Below are 23,082 nucleotides of genomic sequence, written 5' to 3' on the forward strand. Positions count from 1 at the left end.
TTTTGTTAATCTGGGCAATTTATATTGTTGTAAATATTCATGCATTTCAGTTACATTGTCACATTTGCTGGCACACATTTAGGCAAAATAGCTTCTAATCATTGTTTTCATTTCTTGTTCATTGTTGTTAAATTCACCCTTTTCATTTTTGATGTTGATGATTTGTTTTTTTCTTCTCTTTTTCTTATCAAATTATCTAGAAGTTTATCTATTTTGTTGTTTTTTTTTCATAAGAGCATCTTTGAGTTTTATTAATTAGTTCAATATATATCTTAGGTTCCATTTTATTATTCTCTCCTTTGAGTCTCAGAATTTCTAATTTGGTATTTAATTGGTGAGATTAATTTTTCATTTTCTAGCTTTTTATTTACATATCCAATTCATTAAGTTCCTTAATATTTTATTCATGTAGCTATTTAGAGAAATAAAATTTCCCCTAAGAACTACTTTGTCTATGTTCCATAAGTTTTGGTATGTTGTCTTATTATTGTCATTCTCTCAGATGAAATTATGGATTGTTTCTGTGATTTGTTCTTTGATCCACTCAATTCTTTACAATTAGATTATTTAATTTTGAATTAGTTTTAGTATATCTTTCCCTGGCCCTTGTTGAATATAATTTTTTTTTATTGCATTGTGATCTGAAAAGGAAGCGTTTACTATTTCTGCTTTTGATTGTGAGGTTTCTATGCCTTAATGCATAGTCAATTTTTGTGTAAATGTCATGTCTCTATTCAGTTTTTTTTCCAGAGGTCTATGCTATCTACATTTTCTATGATCTTATTAATTCCCTACTGTCTTTCTTTTCTATTAATTCCCTACTTGTCTGATTCTGAGAGGAGAATGCTGAGGTCTCCCACTAATATAGTTTTACTATTTCCTCCTATAACTGGCTTAGTATCTTCTCTAGGAATTTGTATACTCTACCATTTGGTGCATATACACTTAATATCATTACTTCATTGTTTATGGTACCCTTTATCAAGATATACTTTCCTTCCTTATTTCTTTTAATTAGATCTCTTTTTACTTTTGCTTTGTGTGATATCAGAATGGCTATCCTTGCCTTTTTTTTTTTTTACTTCAGCTGAACTATATTAAATTTTGTTTCAGCCATTTAATTTTTACTCTGTATTTGTCTCTCCATGTCAGATGTTTTTCTTATAAATAATATATTGGAGGATTCTGTTTTTTGATCCACTCTATTTGCTTCTGTTTTATGTGAGGGTTCATCCCATTCATCACATTCACAATTATGATTACCAGCTCTGTATTTCCCTCTATCTTGTTCCCCCCCCCATATATTTTTGTTTTCTTTCCATCCTTAAACATTACTAAAACATTAGTAGTGTTTTGTTTGTTTGTTTGTTTGTTTGTTTTTACGCATCTCAACCACTACCTTATCTTCTATCACTCCTCCCCTTTCTCTTATCTTTTTTCTTGGTGTTTCTGCCCTCTCTTCTTTCCTCTTTCTCTTCCTATTTATTTATAGGGTAAGATAAACTTCTATATTCAACTGATTGCTTAAATTATTCCCTCTTTGAGCCAAAACTGATGAGATCAAGCTTCAGATAATGCTCATCCCCTCCCATCTTTTCCTCAATTGTAATAGGTTTTTTGAGCCTCTTCATGTGATATAATGTGTTCCATTATACCTTCCTTTTCTTTTTCTCCTAGTACAGACCTTTTTCCACCCCCTAGTACAGACCTTTTCTACCTGTTAATGTCTTTTTCTTTTGATATCATCACATCAGAGTCCATTCATAACCACACCCTCAGTGCAGGTTATTTCCCCCTTTGCCCCATTAACAGGTACAGTTCTCAAGAATTACAGATATCATTTTCCCACTTATGAATGTAAATATAACCTTTAAATAATATATATTTCCCCGTTTACCTTTCTATGTTTGTCTTGAGTCCTGTGTTTGAAGATTAAAATTTCTGTCTAGTTCTGTTTTTTTTTTCAATTGAAATTATAAAAAGTCTCTTGCTTCATTGAAGATCCATCACCTCCCCAGAAAGATGATGCTCATTCTTGCAGGATAGCTAATTCTTGGTTGTACCTAAACTCCTTTGCCTTCCAGAACATGATATTCCAGCCCCTTCAATACTTTATTGTAGAATCTGCCAGATCCTGGGCAATTCTCGCTGTTGCTCCTTGATATCTGAATTGTTTTTGTCTAGTAGCTTAATATTTTTTTCCCCTTGAGAATGTAGTTCTGGAATTTTGCAACAATGTTCCTTGGAGTTTTCCTTGTGGGATTTCTTTCCAAAGGTGATCAATAGATTCTTTCAATGACTATTTTCTTCTCTGTTTCTAGAATATCAGGGCAGTTTTCTTTGATCTCTTAAAGATTGCTATCCAGTCTCTTTTTGTGGTCATGGCCTTCGGTAGATCAAAAAATTTTAAATTGTCTCTTCTTGATCTATTTTCCAGGTCAGCTGTTTTTCCAATGATTTTTTTTTTTTTACTTTTTCTTCCATTTTTTTCATTCTTTTTATTTTTATTTTATTGATTCTTGATGTTTTATAGAGACATTAGCTTCCATTTGCCCCATTCTAGTTTTTAATGTGTGATTTTCTTCAGACCTTTTGTATCTCTTTTTCCATTTGGTTAATTCTAATTCTGAAGATATTGTTTTCTTCAATTTTTTTTTTAATTTGGGCAATTGTATTTTTAAGAAATTGCCTTCCTTTTCTAAGATACTGATTGTCTTGTATACTTCTCATTTCTTTTTTCACTTTTTTCTTCTACCTCTCTTATTTGCCTTTTAAAGTCTTTTATAAACACTTCCAAGAAACCTCTTTGGGCTTGAGATCAATTCATATCACTCTTTGAGATTTCCTCTGTGGACATTTTATCCTTGTTTGAATTGGTGTTTTGGTTTTCCCTGTCATCATAACAGTTTTCTGTGATCAAGGTTCTTTTCTGTTTCTTGCTCATTTTCTTTCCTTTTATTTTGGTATTTCTTTTTTTTTTTTTTTTAACTTTCATGGTCGAGAAAAAGGGGGCAGTGTCCTAAGCTTCCTATACAGCTATGAGCCTTGACTTTGAGCCCAGGATCCCCTTGTGCATGGGCAGCTTTAGCTTTTCTTAACAGGAAATAGCTTGGTTTCCTAGAATTTGCCTTCTGAGCTAGAACTGGAGGCTGCTCCCTTTTTTCTCTACTGATCAGGACTGAGGGTCTCAGTTGCTGATCTGCTGTGATTAAGACCCTCTCCCTGATTTTTCCAGACTATCTAAGTTGAGTTGAACACCCTTTTCACACCAATGAAACTGCCATTTTTTGAAGTTTATCCAATCTATCTTGAACTGGAGAGTGGTCTCATTCCATCAAACTCTGTTCAGAAGCCTGGTTTCATGTGGCTTTTTGAGGGAAACTGGGACAACTTGAGCAGCTTCTTGATTTCATTCTGTCATCTTGATTCTATTCCCTGAAGCTTCAGTTCACTTCCCAAAACCATTTCTTCTGAAGCTTTCATTTTGTGTGACCTTTTTAATTATTTAGCAACTACTGGATGGTAGAGTAGATGGAATGATGGACTTTGAGTTAGAAAGACATGAGTTTAATTTTTTCCCAGGTACTTAGTACTTTCTATGATACTACAAGACATTTAACCTCAGTCTGCCTCAGTTTCTTTATATGTAAACTGGGCATCATACTAACACTCATCTCACAAGGTTGTTATGAGAACCTTATGGCATAACATATGTAGATTGTTTTGCAAACCTCAGAGCACTACATAAAATGCTAATGTGTTCTGAATCTTTTTTGTCTCATAGAATTTCAATCACTAAGTATATTTCTTCTGAAGTATTCAAAGGAAAGATAACATGTAGGTAAAATATTTCAGAAAGGGACTCCAAGGAAGGATGAATTTCCTCCTGGATGCATCCCTAAAGGTTCTGAAAGAAAAGGTATGATGAGAACTATATAAGAAACTGAGCAGAAAGGAAATTGCACTGGGCTTGGACTTGAAAGACTTGGGTTTGGAGTCTGATTCTTATGCTTAGGTGGAATCCTAGAGAAATTCATTTCATTCTGTCTGTTTCCTCATCAATAAAATGAGGTTAAGAATCCCCTGTACTGCTTAACTCAAAGATTTGTTTTGGAGGAAAACTGCTCTGTAAACCTTAATGCATATTATAAGTATGAACAATTATAATAATTGAAGTTTAAAGCACTTTAAGTTTCACAAAGTACTTATACATAGTGTTTTATTTGTTCTTCACAAAAGCCTAAGAAGAGTGATTCTAAAATTACCCCCATTTTACACTTGAGGAAATTGAGGCAGATGTTAAGTCATTTGCCCAACATCATACAAGTAGTATATGACTGACACCAGATTTGAAAGGTTTTATTGACTCCCAGTCAAGCACTTTAATCCCTGTTCCATCTGAGATCTGATTTGGTGTAGTGAATGAAGGGTAGACAAAGAATGAGAAATGAGGTTGAAGACTTCTTTCTGTCCCAAAATACTGGTGTAACCTTCAATTTAATCAGTTGTTGCTGTAGGGAACTTTTTAAGACTACAGATTACAAACAAGCTGTCAATCTGTATTGATGTAGGGAGTTTCCATTACCAAACAAAAATATTTATGCAAGCATATGTTTTCTATCTAGCCATTTATCATCTATCCATATATCTTTGAGTCTATATATCTATTATGTATCTATCTATCTAACAAGTATCTATCAATCCAACAGGAATCTATCATCTATCTTTGAAGCTATCAACATATCCATCTATCATTTCTATGATCTGTCTGTCATCTACCCATTTATCGACTACCTCTATCTCAATCATCAATTCACTTATCTATCATATATCACCTATTCATTTATCTGCTTGTGCCTATCTATCTGTAATATATGAACATGTTCAGGGAGGGCTAGCACTTGTGATGTGATGCCTTACAAAGCTCTTTTCTGATTTCATCTCCCTTTGGTGTTTACCTTCACTTAACAACTCTAAAAGGCTGTAGTACACACAGATGCTAGCTACACTTTAGTAAATCATCTCAGCAGACAAGTTAAACTAACTTGAAGATAACTGACCATACTTAAATCTCTTAGTGAGTTAGGAAGATGTCAAATCCAGGAAATCTGGTAGAATGGGCAGATGAAAATTTGTTCCAATTGTCATAAAGGCTACTAAAGCACACTCTGTGGAATGTTTAGACCTTGGTTAGACATCAAAAATCCAAGGCCATCCATGGCAGCCTTAGCCATCACCAGATCACCAGCCATCTTGACTTGTGTCCTTCCACTGGACATTGATGACTTGGGAAAGGGGACAAGGCTGATGCCTCCATACACAAGTCAAGATAGTAACCATGATATTGCTGGTTCTGTTCAGAAACGAAGGATGATGTGTGTGCATTTGGCTTGTTTTACATAGTAAATCTCAGTTAATAATCCCATCCATGTAAGAATCTTGTATTGAACTTGACTGGATACCAAGTTTCTTTATTCCCCATGAATAAATCTATGTCCTCAGCCATTCCATATGTCTTCTAGTTGTGTTATATAATAACATGCTTTTTTCAGTAGAGATACAAACTAAATCTTACAAGTGATCCAAAATATTTGTAAGTATCAAGTCCGAGATGTAATAAAAGAATATTGCTTATCAAAAATTAAAGACGAACATCTATACATCTATCTCTCCATCATATATCTGTGAATTTATTTATTTGTCATCTATATATTAATATATCATCTATGCATCTACTTTTCTATTCATCTGTCTGTATATCTATCATCTATCAATCTATGCATTTATCATCAATCTGTTTCTACATCTATCAATCTATCCATGTGTCTATATAAAATTTCCAGCATTATGTCTGTATAAATAGTTGGATGATTAGTTAGGTTAATAATGCCATCTAAACACACACACACACACACACACACACACACACACACACACATAAATACATACACATGTTCTCTGAGTCTTAACCCTCTAAGGTGTTAAATTATAAACAGATCTCAATAGATAGAAGAGTTCCTCAAATGGCCCAAAGTAAGTACTTTATATATTGTTGTTTTATAGCTCTCATAAAGTTCAATTCTTGAAGACAATAGTTTGTTTGTTTGTTTTTTGTTTGTTTCCCAGACACCTACCATAGGATCTGGAATATAATAGGCATTTAAATGTTTGTTGATTGAATAACTGATTGGAGAAAAATAAGATTGTATGGAAGTTAAAACTTGGAATGGTGTACTATGCAATGTGAACTCCTAACACATTTTCTATGGGATCTTGTGTTCTTTTTAAAGAGATTAAACCAAATAGACTTGATATTGAATGACAGACTCTGGGCATGGGGGGAGATGGAGACAGTGTGAATCATCTTCAATTTTCTAACTCTGTTTTCTCTCCCTTGTTCCTAGGAATGGTGAACTTTAGTGAGGTATCTGGGTACCCTCTATTACAACACTGGAAAGTCCGTTCTGTGATGTATCATATCAGGCTCAACCAAGCGACCATCTCCCAGGGTGAGTATCATAAAACTCACAGTTGGGCTACAGAATGTCAAAAACATTGAAAAGTAATTGCAGAATTTACTTTAGTAAATTGTTTCCTCCCATGTACAAGGTATTAGTGTTTGTATGACAAAATAGGGATGGCCTAACATGTAACTAAAGTCATAGAAATCATATGTTTTGCAGTTTGAAATGACCTTATAAATTATCTGGTCCTCTACAGAGAGATAAATAATCAAAGCCCAGAGAATGATCAGAAGAGACAACATTTGAACTTAGGTCATCTGTATCCAGAAGCAGTGTACTTTCCATTGTCACTAGTTAGATGAATTATTTTAAGTGATCCAGATAGAAGAGAAAACGATGTTATTTCAGGACTCCTCCCTTCAAATATTTCTTTTATACCAGGATAACAAGTTTGGCCTCTGTTTAGTATAATGAGGAATCATGAAGAATTTTTTAGCAGTAAGATGACATTATTATGCCTGTGTATCAGAAAGAACAAGATGGTATTCTTTTATCAGAATAATAGGAAAAGGAAAAGATTAAAGCCAGGAAGTACTAACAGGAGATTATTATAAAAACTCAGATGACAGGTAATGAGATTAGAGTGATGAGGTTAGTTAGTCAGAGGTACAATCAAAAGACATTGAGAAGGTATGTTTGGCAGAATTTGGCAACTGATTATATATGTGAGATGAAAGTGAAAGGGGAACCAAAGATGACACTGAGATTACAAGCTTCTATTCACTCAACAAACATTTGTTAATTATTTCTATATAGGGGTCATTGTTCTATTGCTCAGGAAAAATGAAGATTGAGTATCATATGGTCCTCATGCATGTGAACCTTATAGTTTGAAAAAGGGAAGATTTGATGGGAAGAATGGTGGGATTGATACTTAGAGGGAATTAAAAATAGTAAAAGGTAGTTTAAAAAAAATAGTTAAAGCTAGGTTAGTTGTAGGGATGGAAAGTTTTAAGGTGTCCTACCTGATGGGATATCTAAGTAGTTTAAAAGCATTTAGAAAGAGTCAGGAGCCTGAAAAAGAGAAGTTGGTTTGGAGTATCATTTAATAAAACTGAAACTACAAATAGAAAAAAAGGGCAAAAAACAAAGCATTAGGAAATGCTTAGTTTAAGGAGGTAAGAAAATGAAAAAAGATTCAGCAAAGGTACAATAGAAGATTCATTAGAGAGGCAAATGAACTCTTGAATAAGTCCTATATTGCAATTTAGAAATAGGTAGATGTTTTCCCAAATGAATTATGACATCATGACTTATTCTGCATGACCAAGGGGAACAGAAGTGTGACCAGTGCAGAAGTTACACAAAGAAAGATTTCAACTTTGTATGGGGAAAAGAATTCTAAAAATTAGAACTTTCTAAAAAACATGGACTGATTTTAAATGCAATGACCTCTCCTATCACTGAATATTTTCAAACAGAAGTAGTGCCTATCAGTGTCAGAGATTGATAGAAACTAAAAAGGTCATCTAGTCTAAATTATTTATTTTAGAGATGAGGAAATAAAGGCGCACAGAGGTTATGGTGGTAATAAGTTTAAAGGCAAAATCTAAGCTCAAGTCTTCCAATCCAGTGCTCTTCTCCACTGTACCAGAAAATTTATGATTTAGGTAGTGATTAGGATTTTGAAGGTCTATCCAAATTCTTTAATTCCATGAGTCCTTTTCATTCCAAATGAGAAAATACAGAATTAAATTCCTAATGTATTTCCTGTGATTTCTCTGTGCTGCTTACAGAGATCACCAGAAAGAAACAATGAATGGATAGGGTAAAGATGGAGAGACTGAATGCGAGAATTACATTGTAAGGAATAGAGGGGGGATTTGAAAGGAAAATGTCCTCATCCCTGTGCATTTGTGGAAGGAGAAAAAAGATAGTAAAGAGAGTCAAGAATTTCTAATCTGGGAGAACAAAGCCAAAAAACTTGTGTTCAAACATTGGCAGAAGGTCCTTGAAATTTTGCTCAGTGCCCAAGGAATTATTTGGCCAAAAAGGACTAGAACATGGCTATTACTGATAAGAAGTACAGGGCCTTTTGTGGCAGCTGAAAACATCTAGAAATAGATTGGCTGTGCTTCATTTTGGACCAATCTGGCAAGAGAGACTGCCCTGCTCCTCTGCCAGCTTCCTGCTGCTGAGCATAACTCTGAATATCAGGCCTTTAGCCAGAGAATGACACAAGAAACTACTTGGTCAACAGGTGGCAAGGCAGAGCATTTCCTTTGTGTTACTCCAAAAGTCACTCTGCTTTCATGTGCCCGTGTAGGACAAAGAGGAATCATAGAAAAAGAGGGATAAAAATAGTCCAAAGATGAGACATCTCTACTTATAAGAAGTTGCAATAATGTACTTTCTAATTGAAAAGAATAATGAAGATTAAAGAGCTTGGAACCTAGAGAGAACTAGTCTTCCAAGAGGGGAAAGATGGGGAAATACCATCTTCTCTTCTTCTGATGTTTTTGAACCATTCAACCATGGTTCTCTCCTCCTTGACAGCTCTCAGCAATGCCCTCCATTCTCTGGATGGAGCTACCTCTCGGGGAGATTTTGTAGCGTTACTTGACCAGTTTGGCAATCATTACATCCAGGAGGCTGTATATGGCTTTGAAGAGTCCTGCTCCATCTGGTATCCAAATAAACAGGTTCAGCGGCGGCTCTGGCTTGAGTATGAGGACATCAGTAAAGGTAGGGGGCCTGCCTATCAGCTGGCCTTGTTTGCTCTTCTAGTATATTCAACCTGGTTAAGTCTAATGACAAAAAAAAAAAAAAAAAATGGTGTGATTCACCTTAAGGAACTGTGCTCTCCCTTACATTTCAAGGGCATAGGTGTTACTATAATTTCCTTCATAGGAAAGAAATTTAGATTCAATGAGTTAATTAAAAAACCATATATAAATGGTCCTGTGACAAGGACTGCAATATGTGCTAATAAAGACAAAAGTGAAAGACTCTCTGTCCTCAAGAAGCTTTATTCCAATGAAAGAGACCCATTTGAACATATATAAGATAGGTAGGGTACCTATGATTTCATTAATATAAAGAATTCCCAGATGATGAAAATCCCTCTATCAAGGTCAATTAATGTTAATTTTCTATTATATATAATCTTAGAGTCTTGCACTCTATGCAAGTGTAAGAGGCAAGAACTTAACCCAGGGCTTCCTGGCTCCAAGATAAACTACCCCATACTGCCTCTCATTGTTAAGGTCAAAAAGCAATATTTTATAATCAATCTTTTTTCCCATTGACTTAAAGAATAATTTCAGAAGTACTTTGCCTTCACTTCTGTTTGATCTTTAATTAGTCATGGCTATTGCATTTGGTCAGCCTTTCTGTCATGTAATAAATCATTTATAAACAGTAAAAAAAATAAAAAAGCAAATCCTTTTGGAAATTAAGAAATTCTTTTACAATTAGAATAAACTCTCATATGCTGCACAGAAACTTAACAATGGGGGAATCTTTAGTGATTTGCCCCAGGGCATTGAAATTTAGAGGGCCCCAAAATTTAACACATATGTTCCTTGAACCAATCTAGTAAATATGTGGCCTTTTACTGACCAAAGACAGACAATCGGGAATCAAAAGGATTACAATTAAGGGATTACTGTGTCCTTTGATGTGGAGTTATGAGAATGTGTTCTGAGAGCTAGGATTCCACACCCTCTTTCCTGCCTTGTTTTTGTTTTCCTGGAACTACTTTTAAAATGGCTAGATAGCTTTTGTGATTCATCAAAGAGTGTTTATGACTTGAGAGTTTACCCTGCCTTCTAGCAGAGGTGAACTATCAACCCTTGGCCCATATCAGTAGATCCTTTATATAGCAATTCCAGCTTCCATAGTCAAGTTCCTAGACCACAGACTAGTCACTTCTTACCTCAACTGATCCAATAGCATCCCTTCTCTATACAACAAAACCCCTCAGGTATAAAAACATCATGGCTATAGTTTGCCTCAAGAAAAGTGAGTTCAATTGGATATATCAAATAGACGAGGCTAGTTCAGACCAGCAAAATCTCCACATGTACATATAATGATCTTCAAGTTAGTTTAAAGGAATAACATTTATTTGCTCATGAATGTTCCCTTTTCCCAGAGTTACCACTGTCTTGTGATTTCCAGGGAAAATAAAAACTTCTGCAAATAGGGCTGGAAGCTACTTTTTTTTTTTTCTTTTCCCCTGAGCAAGGGATTCCATAACCTAAATTGGACTTAAAGGTGATAGAAAATTCTGTGTTGTATGTTGTACTATTGTTAGGTCTCACTCAAAGTGCTCTTCTTGTCTGAGACTTTTTTTTCACTAAGGGCCTACTTTTGAAATTGTTCTATGATTTAATCTTTTAAGATGCTTCTAGTGATGTCTTTTGATTTTATATCACCTGGATTTCCAAATATATCCTTCCCTTTTCCCTTACCCAGCAAGGTATCACTTGTAAGAAAGAATTTTTTAAAAGAAAGACAAAAAGAGCAGTTCAGCAAAATCAACCAATGAATTAACTGAATCTGGCAGTATATGCAAGTATCTTTTAGAATATGCAATATTTCCTCCTACTCATCTCGAGCCACACCTCTTTCCTTTACCCCCAATTCTTTTCCTATACTTCTCCCCAAAAAGAATCTCTAGGGCACTGGAACTCCTCCCTACTCCAAGACTATTCTCATTTTCTAAGCCTTTGTAGATTATCTGGGCCAGGTTTTTCCACCCCAACTCCCTAAGAGCATCAGAGTTATATTTTGTCATAAAGAAAAAGAAGGGAATGGCAGCTAGATAGTACAATGGATAAAGCATTGGCCCTGAAGTCAAAAGGCTCTGAATTCAAATATGACCTCAAATACTTAGTAGCTGTGTGACCCTGGTCACTGCATTCCAGCTGCCTCAAAAAAAAAAAAAAAATAGGGTATCACTTATAAGAAAGAAATTTCAAAAAGACAAAAAAGCAGTTCACTAAAATCAACCAGTGCATCAACTGAATCTGACAGTATAGGCAATATTCCAGAACCATAGTCTGTCACCTTTGCAAAGAAGGCTCATGAGAATTTAAATCTAGAGCTTGAATATTAAAGGATTGATTCCCAATAAGGTTAAGTCCATGTCCAAGATCACACAGGTATTAAGTGCTAGATATAAGATTTGAATCTAAGTTCTGTGACTAGGGAGTCAATGTTCTTTCCCAAATTTTTCTTCCTCTCCTCAAGTATTTCCAGTGACTCCCTCAACCAAGGTTTGATTGATAAGTTTAAGAATTGAAAGAGTTACCAGAGACCATCTAGTCTAGTATTTTACAGATAAGAACACTGAGCCTCTAAGTGGTGAGATGCTTTGCCCACGGTCACCCCAATAACAAGTATATGAGGAGGGAATTGAACTCATGTTCTCTTCTCCAGGATTATTCTTTTCATCCTTCCAATATGGTATCCTGGGGGAGAGGAAGGGAGTTTACTGGATTTGTATGGGTGAGTTAATGAATCTTCAGAGATGAATATTTTAGATGAGAGCTTCAGAGGTCAGCCTGTGGTGTTTCACAGAAGCACAAAATTCACAAAGACATCACACACACACACACACACACACACACACACACACACGGAATCATAAAGTTCCCAAGTCTAAGAGAAGAATGAAAAGGTTCCTATGACACTAATGTTGACATTTATCTTCTTTCATTGTGTCTTCCTTAAGTTCTAAGCAACAAAAGCAGTGTTATTTCCCCTTTACTTTGATGTGTCCGAGATCACTCTATCTCTGTGGAGCCTCTCACTTCAAAAGAGACAAACAGGGCACTGTAAGCTCTTCACCCTAGGGAGAAACATTTCCATGAGGTTGAACCTTGGTTTCCAATAACTTGATTCTCTACCTGACCTCTACATGTTCATTTTCCTATTTCTTTACTATTGTTTTTCAGAAATTTAATTCGGGATATCTTTTCTGTTCCTTCCCAATAACTCTGTTTATTGTTACTCTAGTAACACTTCTGCTATTTTCCTTTCTCATTTTACTATTGGTGTAAATCACTGGATGTATATTACTTGAAAGCCATAAAAGACTAACATCTCCCTCTGGTTTGGCTTTCTACTTGTATCTGCTGAACTGATTCAGAGGTGTTGCTATGTCTGGTTTCAGTTCATCAGGAAAGCTGGGAACACATATTTCCCTCCTCTTCTTTCTTTGTGACTATGGCTCCATTTATTCTAATGAGTCAGTTTGTTAAACATAAATTAAATATTAGTAATATTAAATATTAGTAAATATTTATTAAGTACCTACCATGTGCCACGCTTTGTTCTAAATGCTGGGGGTGAAGAGAAAGACAAAAGATAATCTCTCTTTTTAAGGTGTCCACAGTCTAATGAGGGACCAACTATGTAGAAACAGATTATGTATATGATAAACTGGAGATAATTAATAGAGTGAAGGCAATAGAATTAAGAGGAGCTAGGAAAGGCTTCTTGTGGAAGGTGAGATTTTAGCTAGTAGTTGAAGGAAGCTAGGGTAGCTAGAAGACAAAAAGTATTGGTTTTATGAATATAGAATGTATAATAGACAACCTCAGTATATTTTGTTCTCCACTGGTTAAATGACCATCATTAGGACAATGTCTTGGTAAGTATATAGGCTATATAGTCAAGTGACAACTGAGTCTAAATACCATCTCTGATCTTTCCTATTTATGTGACCATAGGCAAATCATGTCACTTCTGTGACCTTCAGTTTAATCTCCTGGTAAAATAGGATTTACTTGTAGTACTTGCTTTATAAGGTTACTGTGAAGATCAAGGGAGAATAATAGAACAACATTTTAGAAATGAAAACTACCTGATCCAACATTCAGTTTTACAGATGGTGAAACTGAGGAACAGAAAGTTTATGTGACTTTCCTAGAGTCACAGGGAATAAGGTTCCAAGATGAGATTTGAATATTCTTTTAACTCTAATTCCCGCCTTCTCAACATCTTTAGAGATCTATGTAGGGCAGCTAGTTGCCTCAATAGAGGTAAGGAAATCTGAGATAGTGCTGAGTGTCTGGGAATAATGGGTTCTGTGTGTCTAGGGAGAAAATTTTCAGGAAATTACAAAATATCCAAGAATATGATGCCATTATGGATTCAATTCAATTCAACACAATTAAACACATATTAACATAAGAACTAAAAAAAAAAAAAAGAATAACAATCTATATGTGGTCAATCTGTGGAATTGGAACAAAATGAGACAAAAGAAACTGTTGATAAAATTACAGAGGTGTCTCTTGAGCAGAGTTTTGTATTAGATGCACCCTAACTTCCCTTGAAATGTTTAAATTTCTGATTATTTGTTACTCTGAGTCCATATGAGATGCCAAATCACAGTAAGTGGTTAATGAAGCCCAGCAAGGAAACATATGTAGATTCCATGTCATAGCTGTTCCAGAAAAATAGGTAGTGTTAATAACAACAACAACAACAACAACAACAACAACAACAACAACAACAACAACAACAATAGCCAGAATTTATACAGCACATTAAAATTTGCAAAGTGTTCTAGGTAGACCATCTTTCTGTCTTCACCAAAACAACATCATAAGGTAGATATTATTATTATTATCTGTCCATATTACAATTCAGACAGAAGTTAAGTGACTTACCTAGCATCATACCATTAGTGACCAAGGCAAGATTCAAACTCAGTTCTTGATTCTAAGTCCAAATTCTATCCCCTGTGCTTTGTAGCTCTGGGAAACAGAAAATAGCTAATTAGAGATCTACTCCCTCTCACTCAAAGCTTTCTGGGTTTTTGTGCTGTATTTGGGCTCTGGTCATGGTGCGGTCACTCTGGGAACTTTGAGTGCTGGGTAGTGCTGCTGTGTATAGTAGAAGAAGAAAATCATCCAAGAAAGTTGATGGTCAGATAGTTCCTTCCTGACTCTTCTTCATCATTTCCATTGGTTAAACAAAGTCATGGCATCTCCCTGTGAGAAGTCATGGTACCATGAACTTTCTCCTGAGATGTTTGGGCAGACTGGGAGAAATATTCACCTTGATGAAATATGCACAGCATTTATGTTTCATTTCAGACCAGGATCTTTCTCTGATTGAACTATGAATCATTAAGGAAGTCCACAAAAAAAAAAAAAAAAAAAAAAAAAAGCTTGTGTGCAGAATCGAAGTGCCTTCTGCTTCCCCCTCCCCAAGGCAGGAGAAGGAGTTGGAGAAATGCCAATGATCAAGGCTAAAGCTGATAAGCAGATTTTTTTTTCCCATTCCTTAAAGTACAGTCAGCAGTGTCTTCATCTTGCTATTCCAGGCAGACCCTACCCAGATTGCATTTATCTGTAGTCAAAAGAAGCCCATTTTCCTAGAGGCTATTGATTCTGTGTTGTTTGACATCTTAAACAGAAAGGAATTTAAGCTAATGGGACAACTCTGGAAAGCAAGATTGAAGACACTTTCACATAACTATAGTCATTTATAGTGTGCACCATAAAATTTAACCATTAATTATATGTTGGTCTATTCTCCGATTGTTTAAGTCTTTAATTTTGGCCTCTCAGCTAGATCTTTGGCTGTTTGAAATAGAGATCATGTCTTACGGAGTGAGTGGTAGCTAGCTTGGGACAACTGAGACTTTAAACTAGGACCCCAAAATATAGAGGATGACCCTGCTTTGTTTCCAGGGGATGCATTTCCTAGCCACAACGAATATCTACATATCTTCCTCCACTCCTCTACCAGCTCAAGTTGTCACAAAGCAGATTTTCTCCTAGGCTGCCACCCCCAAATCCCCATTTCCTGAATACCATTTTCCCTCTTTAATCTTAGTTATCAAGCCAGACTGAGGAAGCAGTCTACTACCCTTCCCAGTGCAACTTTGCCCATTAGTTGGACTAACCTTTATATCACCATACCTTCCTACACTTAGAATATACCTCAGACATAATAATCTCAGACATATGAATCTCTCCAGATTTTATAATGTATATATGTAGTGTGTGTGTGTGTGCCTATGACCTACCTGTACATAATAGGTACTTGACAAATATTTGATTGATGGCTAACAAATGAACACTTTAAAATCCCTGAAGTTAGGGGCAAAATTTCTCCTCAGAATTAAAATTAGGGTGGGATGAGGCATTTCTTCTCCCACAGCAATTTCCTTTTCTGCACAGAGCACTCTGAAACAGTAGAAACGTCTTTCTCCCACTCATTTTCTTTAAATATGTCCAGGTGCCCATAAAAAAGCTCTCAAAAGCAAGTCCCCCCTTTATGTTTATTGTTGTTGCCTGGATCATATTGTAAAGGCTTTGTAGTAATACTCATCTGTGTAGGTGAGGCATTCCAAGTGGAAGATCGTCTCTATTTTTAAGTGGATTTCAGTGAAACTTGACACTAGTAGAATATAGAATCACAGGATTTCAGAGCTAAAAGACACTTCAGCAGTTATTTAGAACAGCCTATACCCAAAAGAGAATTTCTTTCCCAAGTGATCATCCAGTGGGACCTCCAGTGAGGAAGAAACCACCATTCTACTGCTTAACCAATCATACTTTTGGATAGCGTCTCTTGCTAAAAGTTTATTTGCTTCTGACATCAAATCTAAATGTGTCTCTTTGGTACTTCTACCCCTTCCCATTAGTTATGGCCTCTTGGGTCAGGAGACTTAATATTTGGAAGAATTTGGAGGTCATCTCTTCCAAGAATTTCTAATGAAGGATTCATAGATACATTATAGGGGATTGATGAACTTGGATGGAAAAAAAAATCTTTATTTTCATAAACTTCTAAGTGAACTTTTTTCATTTCATTTTCTTCAATTGTAGTTTAAAAATGAAAAATAAAAAGGGACCCACAAACAGAAAGAGACAGAGACAGAGAAACAGAGAAATAGAAAAGAGAGAGAGAAAGAGAGACAGACAGACAGATAAAGACAGAGTGACACAGATTCAGATACAAAGGGGGAAGAACAGAACAGAGAGGCAAAGGGTTTAAGACATTCCAAAAGATAAAGGATCCTCCATCTAGTCCAATTTCTTTTTTTTACTGGAGGAGGCTGAAGGAAGTTAATAAACTTGCTTAATATCTCATGACCAAGACCCAAAGCCAAGATGGCAGTCACAGTCCCATTCCTCGTTGGCTGACATTGAATGTCAGTAATCTTTAACCTCAGTTTGCATTCCTTTGAACAATAATAATAAATAAGAATATTTCGCTCTTGCATAGTGCTTTAGGGTTTACAAAGTGCTATACCAACAGGTGCCTGAAATGTGACCAAGAATGAATCACCACTTTTCCTCCCACATATTGTGAGATTCTGGTTTCTTCCACAGCAAAAAATTCACCCCTCCCTACTCCTGGAATGAGCTCTTGCTAGTGGGGGTGGGGGGGAGCTTTTTGATAAGCAGCCTGGGTGTTATTGCCTTTTAAGTGCAAAGAAGCTGTCAGGCTCATCATCAGAAGAAAAGTCTCATGAAAGAGTCCAGATGTATCAGCATCCCTTTTCCCCTCTGTTTCAAAGCCCTGAACCCCCTATGTACCATGGCCTGCATACAGATGCATACATTTCTTTTCTTGTTGCCACAGCAGTTGGTCCCTAGCCCTATTAATAACCCAAGTTCAAACAAGAGTGGTTACTAAGATTGCAGAACTTTTTCGATGATGGGATCATTTTTTTATGGTGGCCTGATTTTGAAAGGTGAGTGCTATTTTCAAAGGCAGCAGGTGCCTGCCAATCTTGCAAAGTCCCAGCCAATATTATTTGACAATAATGTTATAATAATAGGATAACCAATTTATAATGCTGTGAGACTCTAGAAAGGATTTGTGATTTCCTTACTATGAAAAATTCCCAATTCAGAAATGCCATCAGTCAAAAGCAGATTTCAGCAATCTTTGACTTAGATATTAAATCTTAAGCATCTGCCTGGAGGAGCCTGGATGTTAAATGATGTCCCAGAGGCTAGGAATAGAGGATTTGAACCCTGCTCTTCTTGATCACAAGCTTAATACACTCTCCACTGCACCTTGCTTACATTTGCCTGATCACTCATTTTAAACATTTATTTGTTAATAAGTTGCATTTATGTAAGGTTTACAAAGCACATTACACACATTATCTTATTTGACTCTAGCAAACACCTTGTAAAGTAAACACTATCATTTATCCAAATGTTTCTGAATGTGTATTTTTGTGTGTTTAATTACGGCACCCAAGCTAACCTGGAGGGAAGCCCCAGGAGCTTGATGGCAAAATGAATAGTGTGCTTCAGTTGGAGTCTGGAAGTCTTAAGTTAAAATGAGGCATCCGGTACTTTCAATTTGTGTGACCCTGGGCAAGTCACTTAACCCTGTTTGCCTCAATATCCTGAACTGTAAAATGGGGATTATAACAGCACATTCCTCCCAGGATTATTCAGAAGATGTAATAAGATACTATTAGTATAACTAAAAGTGTTATACGCATATTAGCTATTATTTTCACTGAAACACAGAAAGAGTATAAGTTAAGAGGCAATCTTGTTTAGTGGTCAGAGAATTGGCTTCAAAATAAGCAATATGTTAACCTGTCTATGCTAATCTGGGAAGCTCTCAAGTTCTCAGTGATCTAAGCAATTCTCTGAAGGCTGTAATTGACACAGAAGGTTTCATCCTTCCAGGAGGAGGATGGTCCCTGAGAAGTCCTCTTTTATAGATTAAAAAGAGTCCAGTCACAAATCCTTTTTATAGATAAGGAAGCTGAGAGTCAGAGAGATGACATAACTAGCTGAGGGTCACAGAGATAATTTTTTGAGACAGGATTTGAACTTGCAATTTCACAACTAGGGTCCAGAATACTTTCTGCTATGCCACATTACAACTATTCCTACATAATATTTTTTTATTTATGATTAGATGGGGTAGATTTTTATTATACCCCTATAAACAAAGAGAAAAGACTCAAGTTTCTTAAGGAAGCAAACTTTTCTTAAGGAAATCTTCAAGTTCTCAGAGTGTATTATATATAAGAAATTCTCAAAGAAATATTTGTTGTATGAACTAATGAAGTTTATTTTTACTTTCAACAATCCTAGCCCATCTTTTATTCCCCATCAATCAATTTTCTAATAGGAGATGACAGTTTATCAACATGATACTTCTCATGCCATTTTGAATATAGTTATCCTTTTTTATTCTCTCCATTCTAGACATCCTGTCTATCAAATGTTCTATACACTGTCACCACAAAAAAAAAAAGAAAGAAAAAGAAAAATGTAAAGAGAATGTATGGTCAGATATTCGACAAATTACTTGATATATTTCACATTTATGAGCATCCTCCCAATAATTTGGGTATCAATTAGCTTCACTCTGGCTCAGAGCAAATACTTTCCTTTTTTGTCACTTTTCCCATGCCAACTATTTCAAGACAAATAAAATAAGACCTGTCTCCTCTCTCTTTTTACTTCTCCTCTTCCTTTTATATCTCTCTCCCTTCTGTCTTCTCTCTCTCTCTTTTCTTTCTTTTTCTTTCTTTCTCTCTTTCTTTCTCTGACTCTATATCTCTCTATTTTCTGTCTCAACTCTCTCTCTGGGTTTCTGTCTCTTTCTGTTTTTTTTTTTGCTTCTCTGTCTTTCTTTCTTTATGTCTGTCTGCATCTGTCTTTCTCTCTGTCTCTCTGTGTGTCTCAGAAAGATATTTTTCTGTATGTCTCCCTTTCTCATGTCTTTCTATCTGTGTCTTTGTCTCCATCTATGTCTCTGTCTCTTAATGCTCGCTCTCTCTCTCTCTCTCTCTCTCTCTCTCTCTCTCTCTCTCTCTCTCTCTCTCTTTCTCTCTCTGTCTCAGTATAGAACCAAAGCAACCCATAGGGGGTCACTACTGAAAAACAGGAAAGATAACTTGGACTAATTGTTATGTGTCTGGCCACCTTTCTATTTCTGGTTACTCTATACTTTTCATCCCCCTGGTGTCAGAAACAACGAAGCTTGAATGACCACATACAGTGGAATCTAAATGATTTATCTACTATATAGAGGAATTGACCTGAATTAAGCTTCAAAATAAAACCAAATATCAATAGTGAAAATTAATGCTCTTAAAACCATCAGATTGGGTACCATTTTAATCTAAGTGACAATATATTCCTCTTTTTTCAGAAAAAAGTTTCATTTGACACTTTGAAATATTGCTGAAAATGTATTTGGCAGTAAAAGAAAACACAAAACACTTTGTTTAAGAAGGTATAAAAATTTGGTAGAGAGCTTGAACCAGGCAAACTATCTGTTAAGATAAATTCAACATCTAAGCAGTCATTGAAAGGAACAAGTGAGGGAGAGAGAATAAGGGATAAGTTATTAAACCCTTTCCCCCCATCTTATCTCATTCTCCATGGGCCCAACAGGAAACAGTACCTGCATAATCCATGTTAGGCCCCTGCTTCTACTTCAAATGTAGAAGACTCTCCACTTCTTGTGGAGACAAAACTTAAAACAAGTTGCTCAAGACAAAGCACCAACCCGGAAGACCCTCAGACTTCTGTCTAGCTATTAATAGTATATAAATTAAGAGTTATTTGAAAACCTACAATAACCTTGTTGCCAAAGGGGAAAATATTCCCTGATGACTAGAACTGTGCAAGAGTGAAAAGAGCCATCTTAAGAGTATAAGGGTGAGTCTACCCATCTTCCAACATTGGAGATCTTCAGACTATGGCTCAATGGCCATTTGTGGTTATGTTTTGGTGGCAAATATTTGTTGGACATGGATTAGTCCAGATGATTGCTGAAATTCATTACAACTATCTGAGACTGTGATTCTTTTAATAAAGATAAAAGGGATTTGTACTATTTGTAATAAGGGATGGCTATTGAGGAGGGAAAAAAGGGATACATGGAATACAAAAAATCAATAAAATTCATTAAAAAAAAAAACAAAAAAAAGAAGGGGCAGCTAGGTGGCACAGTGGATAGAGCACCAGCCCTGAAGTTAGGAGGACCTAAGTTCAAATCTGGTCTCAGACACTTAACACTTCCTGGCTCTGTGACCCTGGGCAAGCCACTTAACCCCAATTACCTCAAAAAAGAAAAGGAAGGAAGGAAGGAAGGAAGGAAAGAAAAGAAAGAAAGAAAGAAAGAAAGAAAGAAAGAAAGAAAGAAAGAAAGAAAGAAAGAAAGAAAGAAAGAAAGAAAGAGAAAGAAAAGAAAAGGAACTTAAAGGCAACAAGGTCAGAATAGTCTTGTGTTACAGTCATTGTCAGAGTTACTGAAATTCCAAGGCCTGCCTTCCAAATTTGTATTTCTAAAAATACAAACAATTGTATTTTTATATATAATTATTCCTTATATGATGAAACAGTTCAATGGTCATGGCTCTCAGAGTAAATCATTCCCATTTCCATGACTGATTGTGAAAAGGTATTCTAACTTTGTCTTGGGAAGGGAAAAAAGTATATGCATTAATTCTTGTTCTTTTCCCATCCCATAACTTGACAAGGTAGAAAGATTATATTGGCTTCAAAAGTGAGACATTTAAAAAGTAGCTGGGTCTTTGGAAAGTGGTGATAAAGAATTATACATTCTGAATGGGATATGTTCTTTCCCCTGCTTCGCTGTTCAATATATTGGGAATAAAAGAATGGTCTGTTTGCTTCTGTGGCTGGGCAGAATTCATCCCAATACCATTCCTCCTTGGTGGTTGACAAGATTAGTTTAGAGTCATTTTTGATAGCATCATCTGGCTAGTACAGAACTTTTCATCAGTGAGGAGGCCATTGAGTAGGGTGAAAAAAGAATCTGGGAAGCATCCAAAGTTCTTGGTCTAGCTTACAATAGTATAAGCAGACAGTGAAATATAGAAATAGAACATTGACAGGATTCAAAATGTAAATGCAATTGTTTGTTCAGAGTCTTGCCACTGGACTGACTGTTCTGTGCTTTCTGATTTGTAAGGAAGATAAGAACAAGTACATTTGCCTGTCCTTCTTAGACTTTCCTGTCCTCCCTTCTTTGTCTCTCTACTTCCCTTTGTCCCATATTTCTCCTCCTCCTCCTCTCTCATTCTCCACCCTTTCCTTTCCTTTCCCTATCTTTATTTGAATTTCTTCCCTTTTTCTCTCCTCTCTCTTATATTTCACTCTCTTTCTTCCTTTCTCTTTCTTCTTTCTTTTCTTTCTATCTCCTTTCCTCCTAACCTTTTATATCTTTCTCCCTTCCATCCTTCTCTCCTCCATGTTATTTATCTATGATTTTTCCTTTCTCCTCTCCCCTCCTCTTTGCTCCTTCTATCCCCTCTTTTCACCTTCCTTTCCTAAAATGCTGTGCCCTAGAACTAGAGACAAATCAAAACAATGTATAAAAAGAAGTGAAAAAGTCCCCAAGTTAGGGACACATGTTCTTCTACTATGCTTTAACCCATAACATGTTATAATAACAAAAGATTTTTGGAGAATTTAAGATGTGCCTTTTCTAAAATGTTTCTAGCAATACCCAGAATACTTTTAAAAGGAGTCAGGAAGCACTTATTGGTAAAGACCAGTTGGTAAAGATAAAGAGACTGTTAGATGGAATTGGCAGATAAGTCTAGGGAACCTGTAAGGAAAGGCAGAAAATGGCAGTATAGGAGTTAATTGTGAGTGGGAAGATTTAGGCTGCTTTTAGTGGGCAGGTTTACGAGTACTCAGAAGGATGCAGGCCCTTTCTTCACAGCTTTAAGAAATGCCCTTTTGTGGATTGTACACGGTGATGGCAGCTTCCCATTGAGTGTGGACAGTGGGTAGCACTTGCCCGAATAGAGTTCTTGCCCTTTGGGGACTCCAGAGGGTTTTCACACAAATAGTCTTTACACCCAAACTAATGAGAAAGGAAAGAAGGAGCTCAAGTCGGACCTTTACCGTGCTGGGAATCAAAAAGAAGGCTGGAGAAGGAGGGCATTTCACTGGCTGGAGTTTATTGCCACAAAAAACCCCTGTACAGAACAAACATAATAACCAGGCTGGTTCAGAAAGAGCTTTTTACAAATACTTCAGCATCATTGATAAAAGGGGGGGAAGATATAAAGAAATACTTTCCCAGCTCAACTTCTTGACAAACCCATGATCCAAAATGTGTTTTGTTATAAGTAAAGTGTGGATGACACAGACAAGAAGCAAAGAAAGGATTAAGTGGTAAACAGTAGTCTGGCCTCACATATTTTTCTCTTAGATTTTCAATAGCTTTGATTATTGTACAGTCTAAATTAATGAAGTTACTCTTTCTCTGTGTCCTCACTGCCCAGCTGATTTCTTTGTTCCCTCTAAGAAATTTTGTTCATCCGGCTCACTACAGACATAATTGGCCATGTGGATAGGTATATGTTTTGATCATTTATAATTTTATCTATTATTTGTGTCTACCCTGTGTCCACTTTCAGAAGCTTCTCTCTTCCTGCCAAGGGCTTTGGCTTTTACTTCCTTTATAACTCCTTTCCATATCTGATTGTAGATTCAGAAATTAATGTATGCTCTGGAAATACATGTAATAATGAGTATGTGGGTTGGGTAGGGGTTCCTAAGCTTTCTAAAGCTCTGGACTTTATTTACAATGGCAGAGAATGATGACGAGGTGTTAT

At 36.0% G+C, this 23,082-nt stretch overlaps 1 protein-coding gene across 4 annotated transcripts in view; it reads left to right on the forward strand.

The window, feature by feature from the left end:
* ASTN1 (astrotactin 1) overlaps nt 1-23,082 on the forward strand; it is a 508,763-nt gene that overhangs the window by 418,006 nt on the left and 67,675 nt on the right. For all 4 annotated transcript variants that reach the window (XM_051998894.1, XM_051998895.1, XM_051998896.1 and 1 more), the window contains exons 15-16: nt 6,405-6,509; nt 9,021-9,209. In XM_051998894.1, coding sequence (XP_051854854.1) covers nt 6,405-6,509; nt 9,021-9,209 — 294 coding nt within the window. The remainder of the gene's footprint in view (nt 1-6,404; nt 6,510-9,020; nt 9,210-23,082) is intronic.

Source organism: Antechinus flavipes, chromosome 4 (genome assembly GCF_016432865.1).
Source record: "Antechinus flavipes isolate AdamAnt ecotype Samford, QLD, Australia chromosome 4, AdamAnt_v2, whole genome shotgun sequence".
Taxonomy (NCBI): Eukaryota; Metazoa; Chordata; class Mammalia; order Dasyuromorphia; family Dasyuridae; genus Antechinus; species Antechinus flavipes.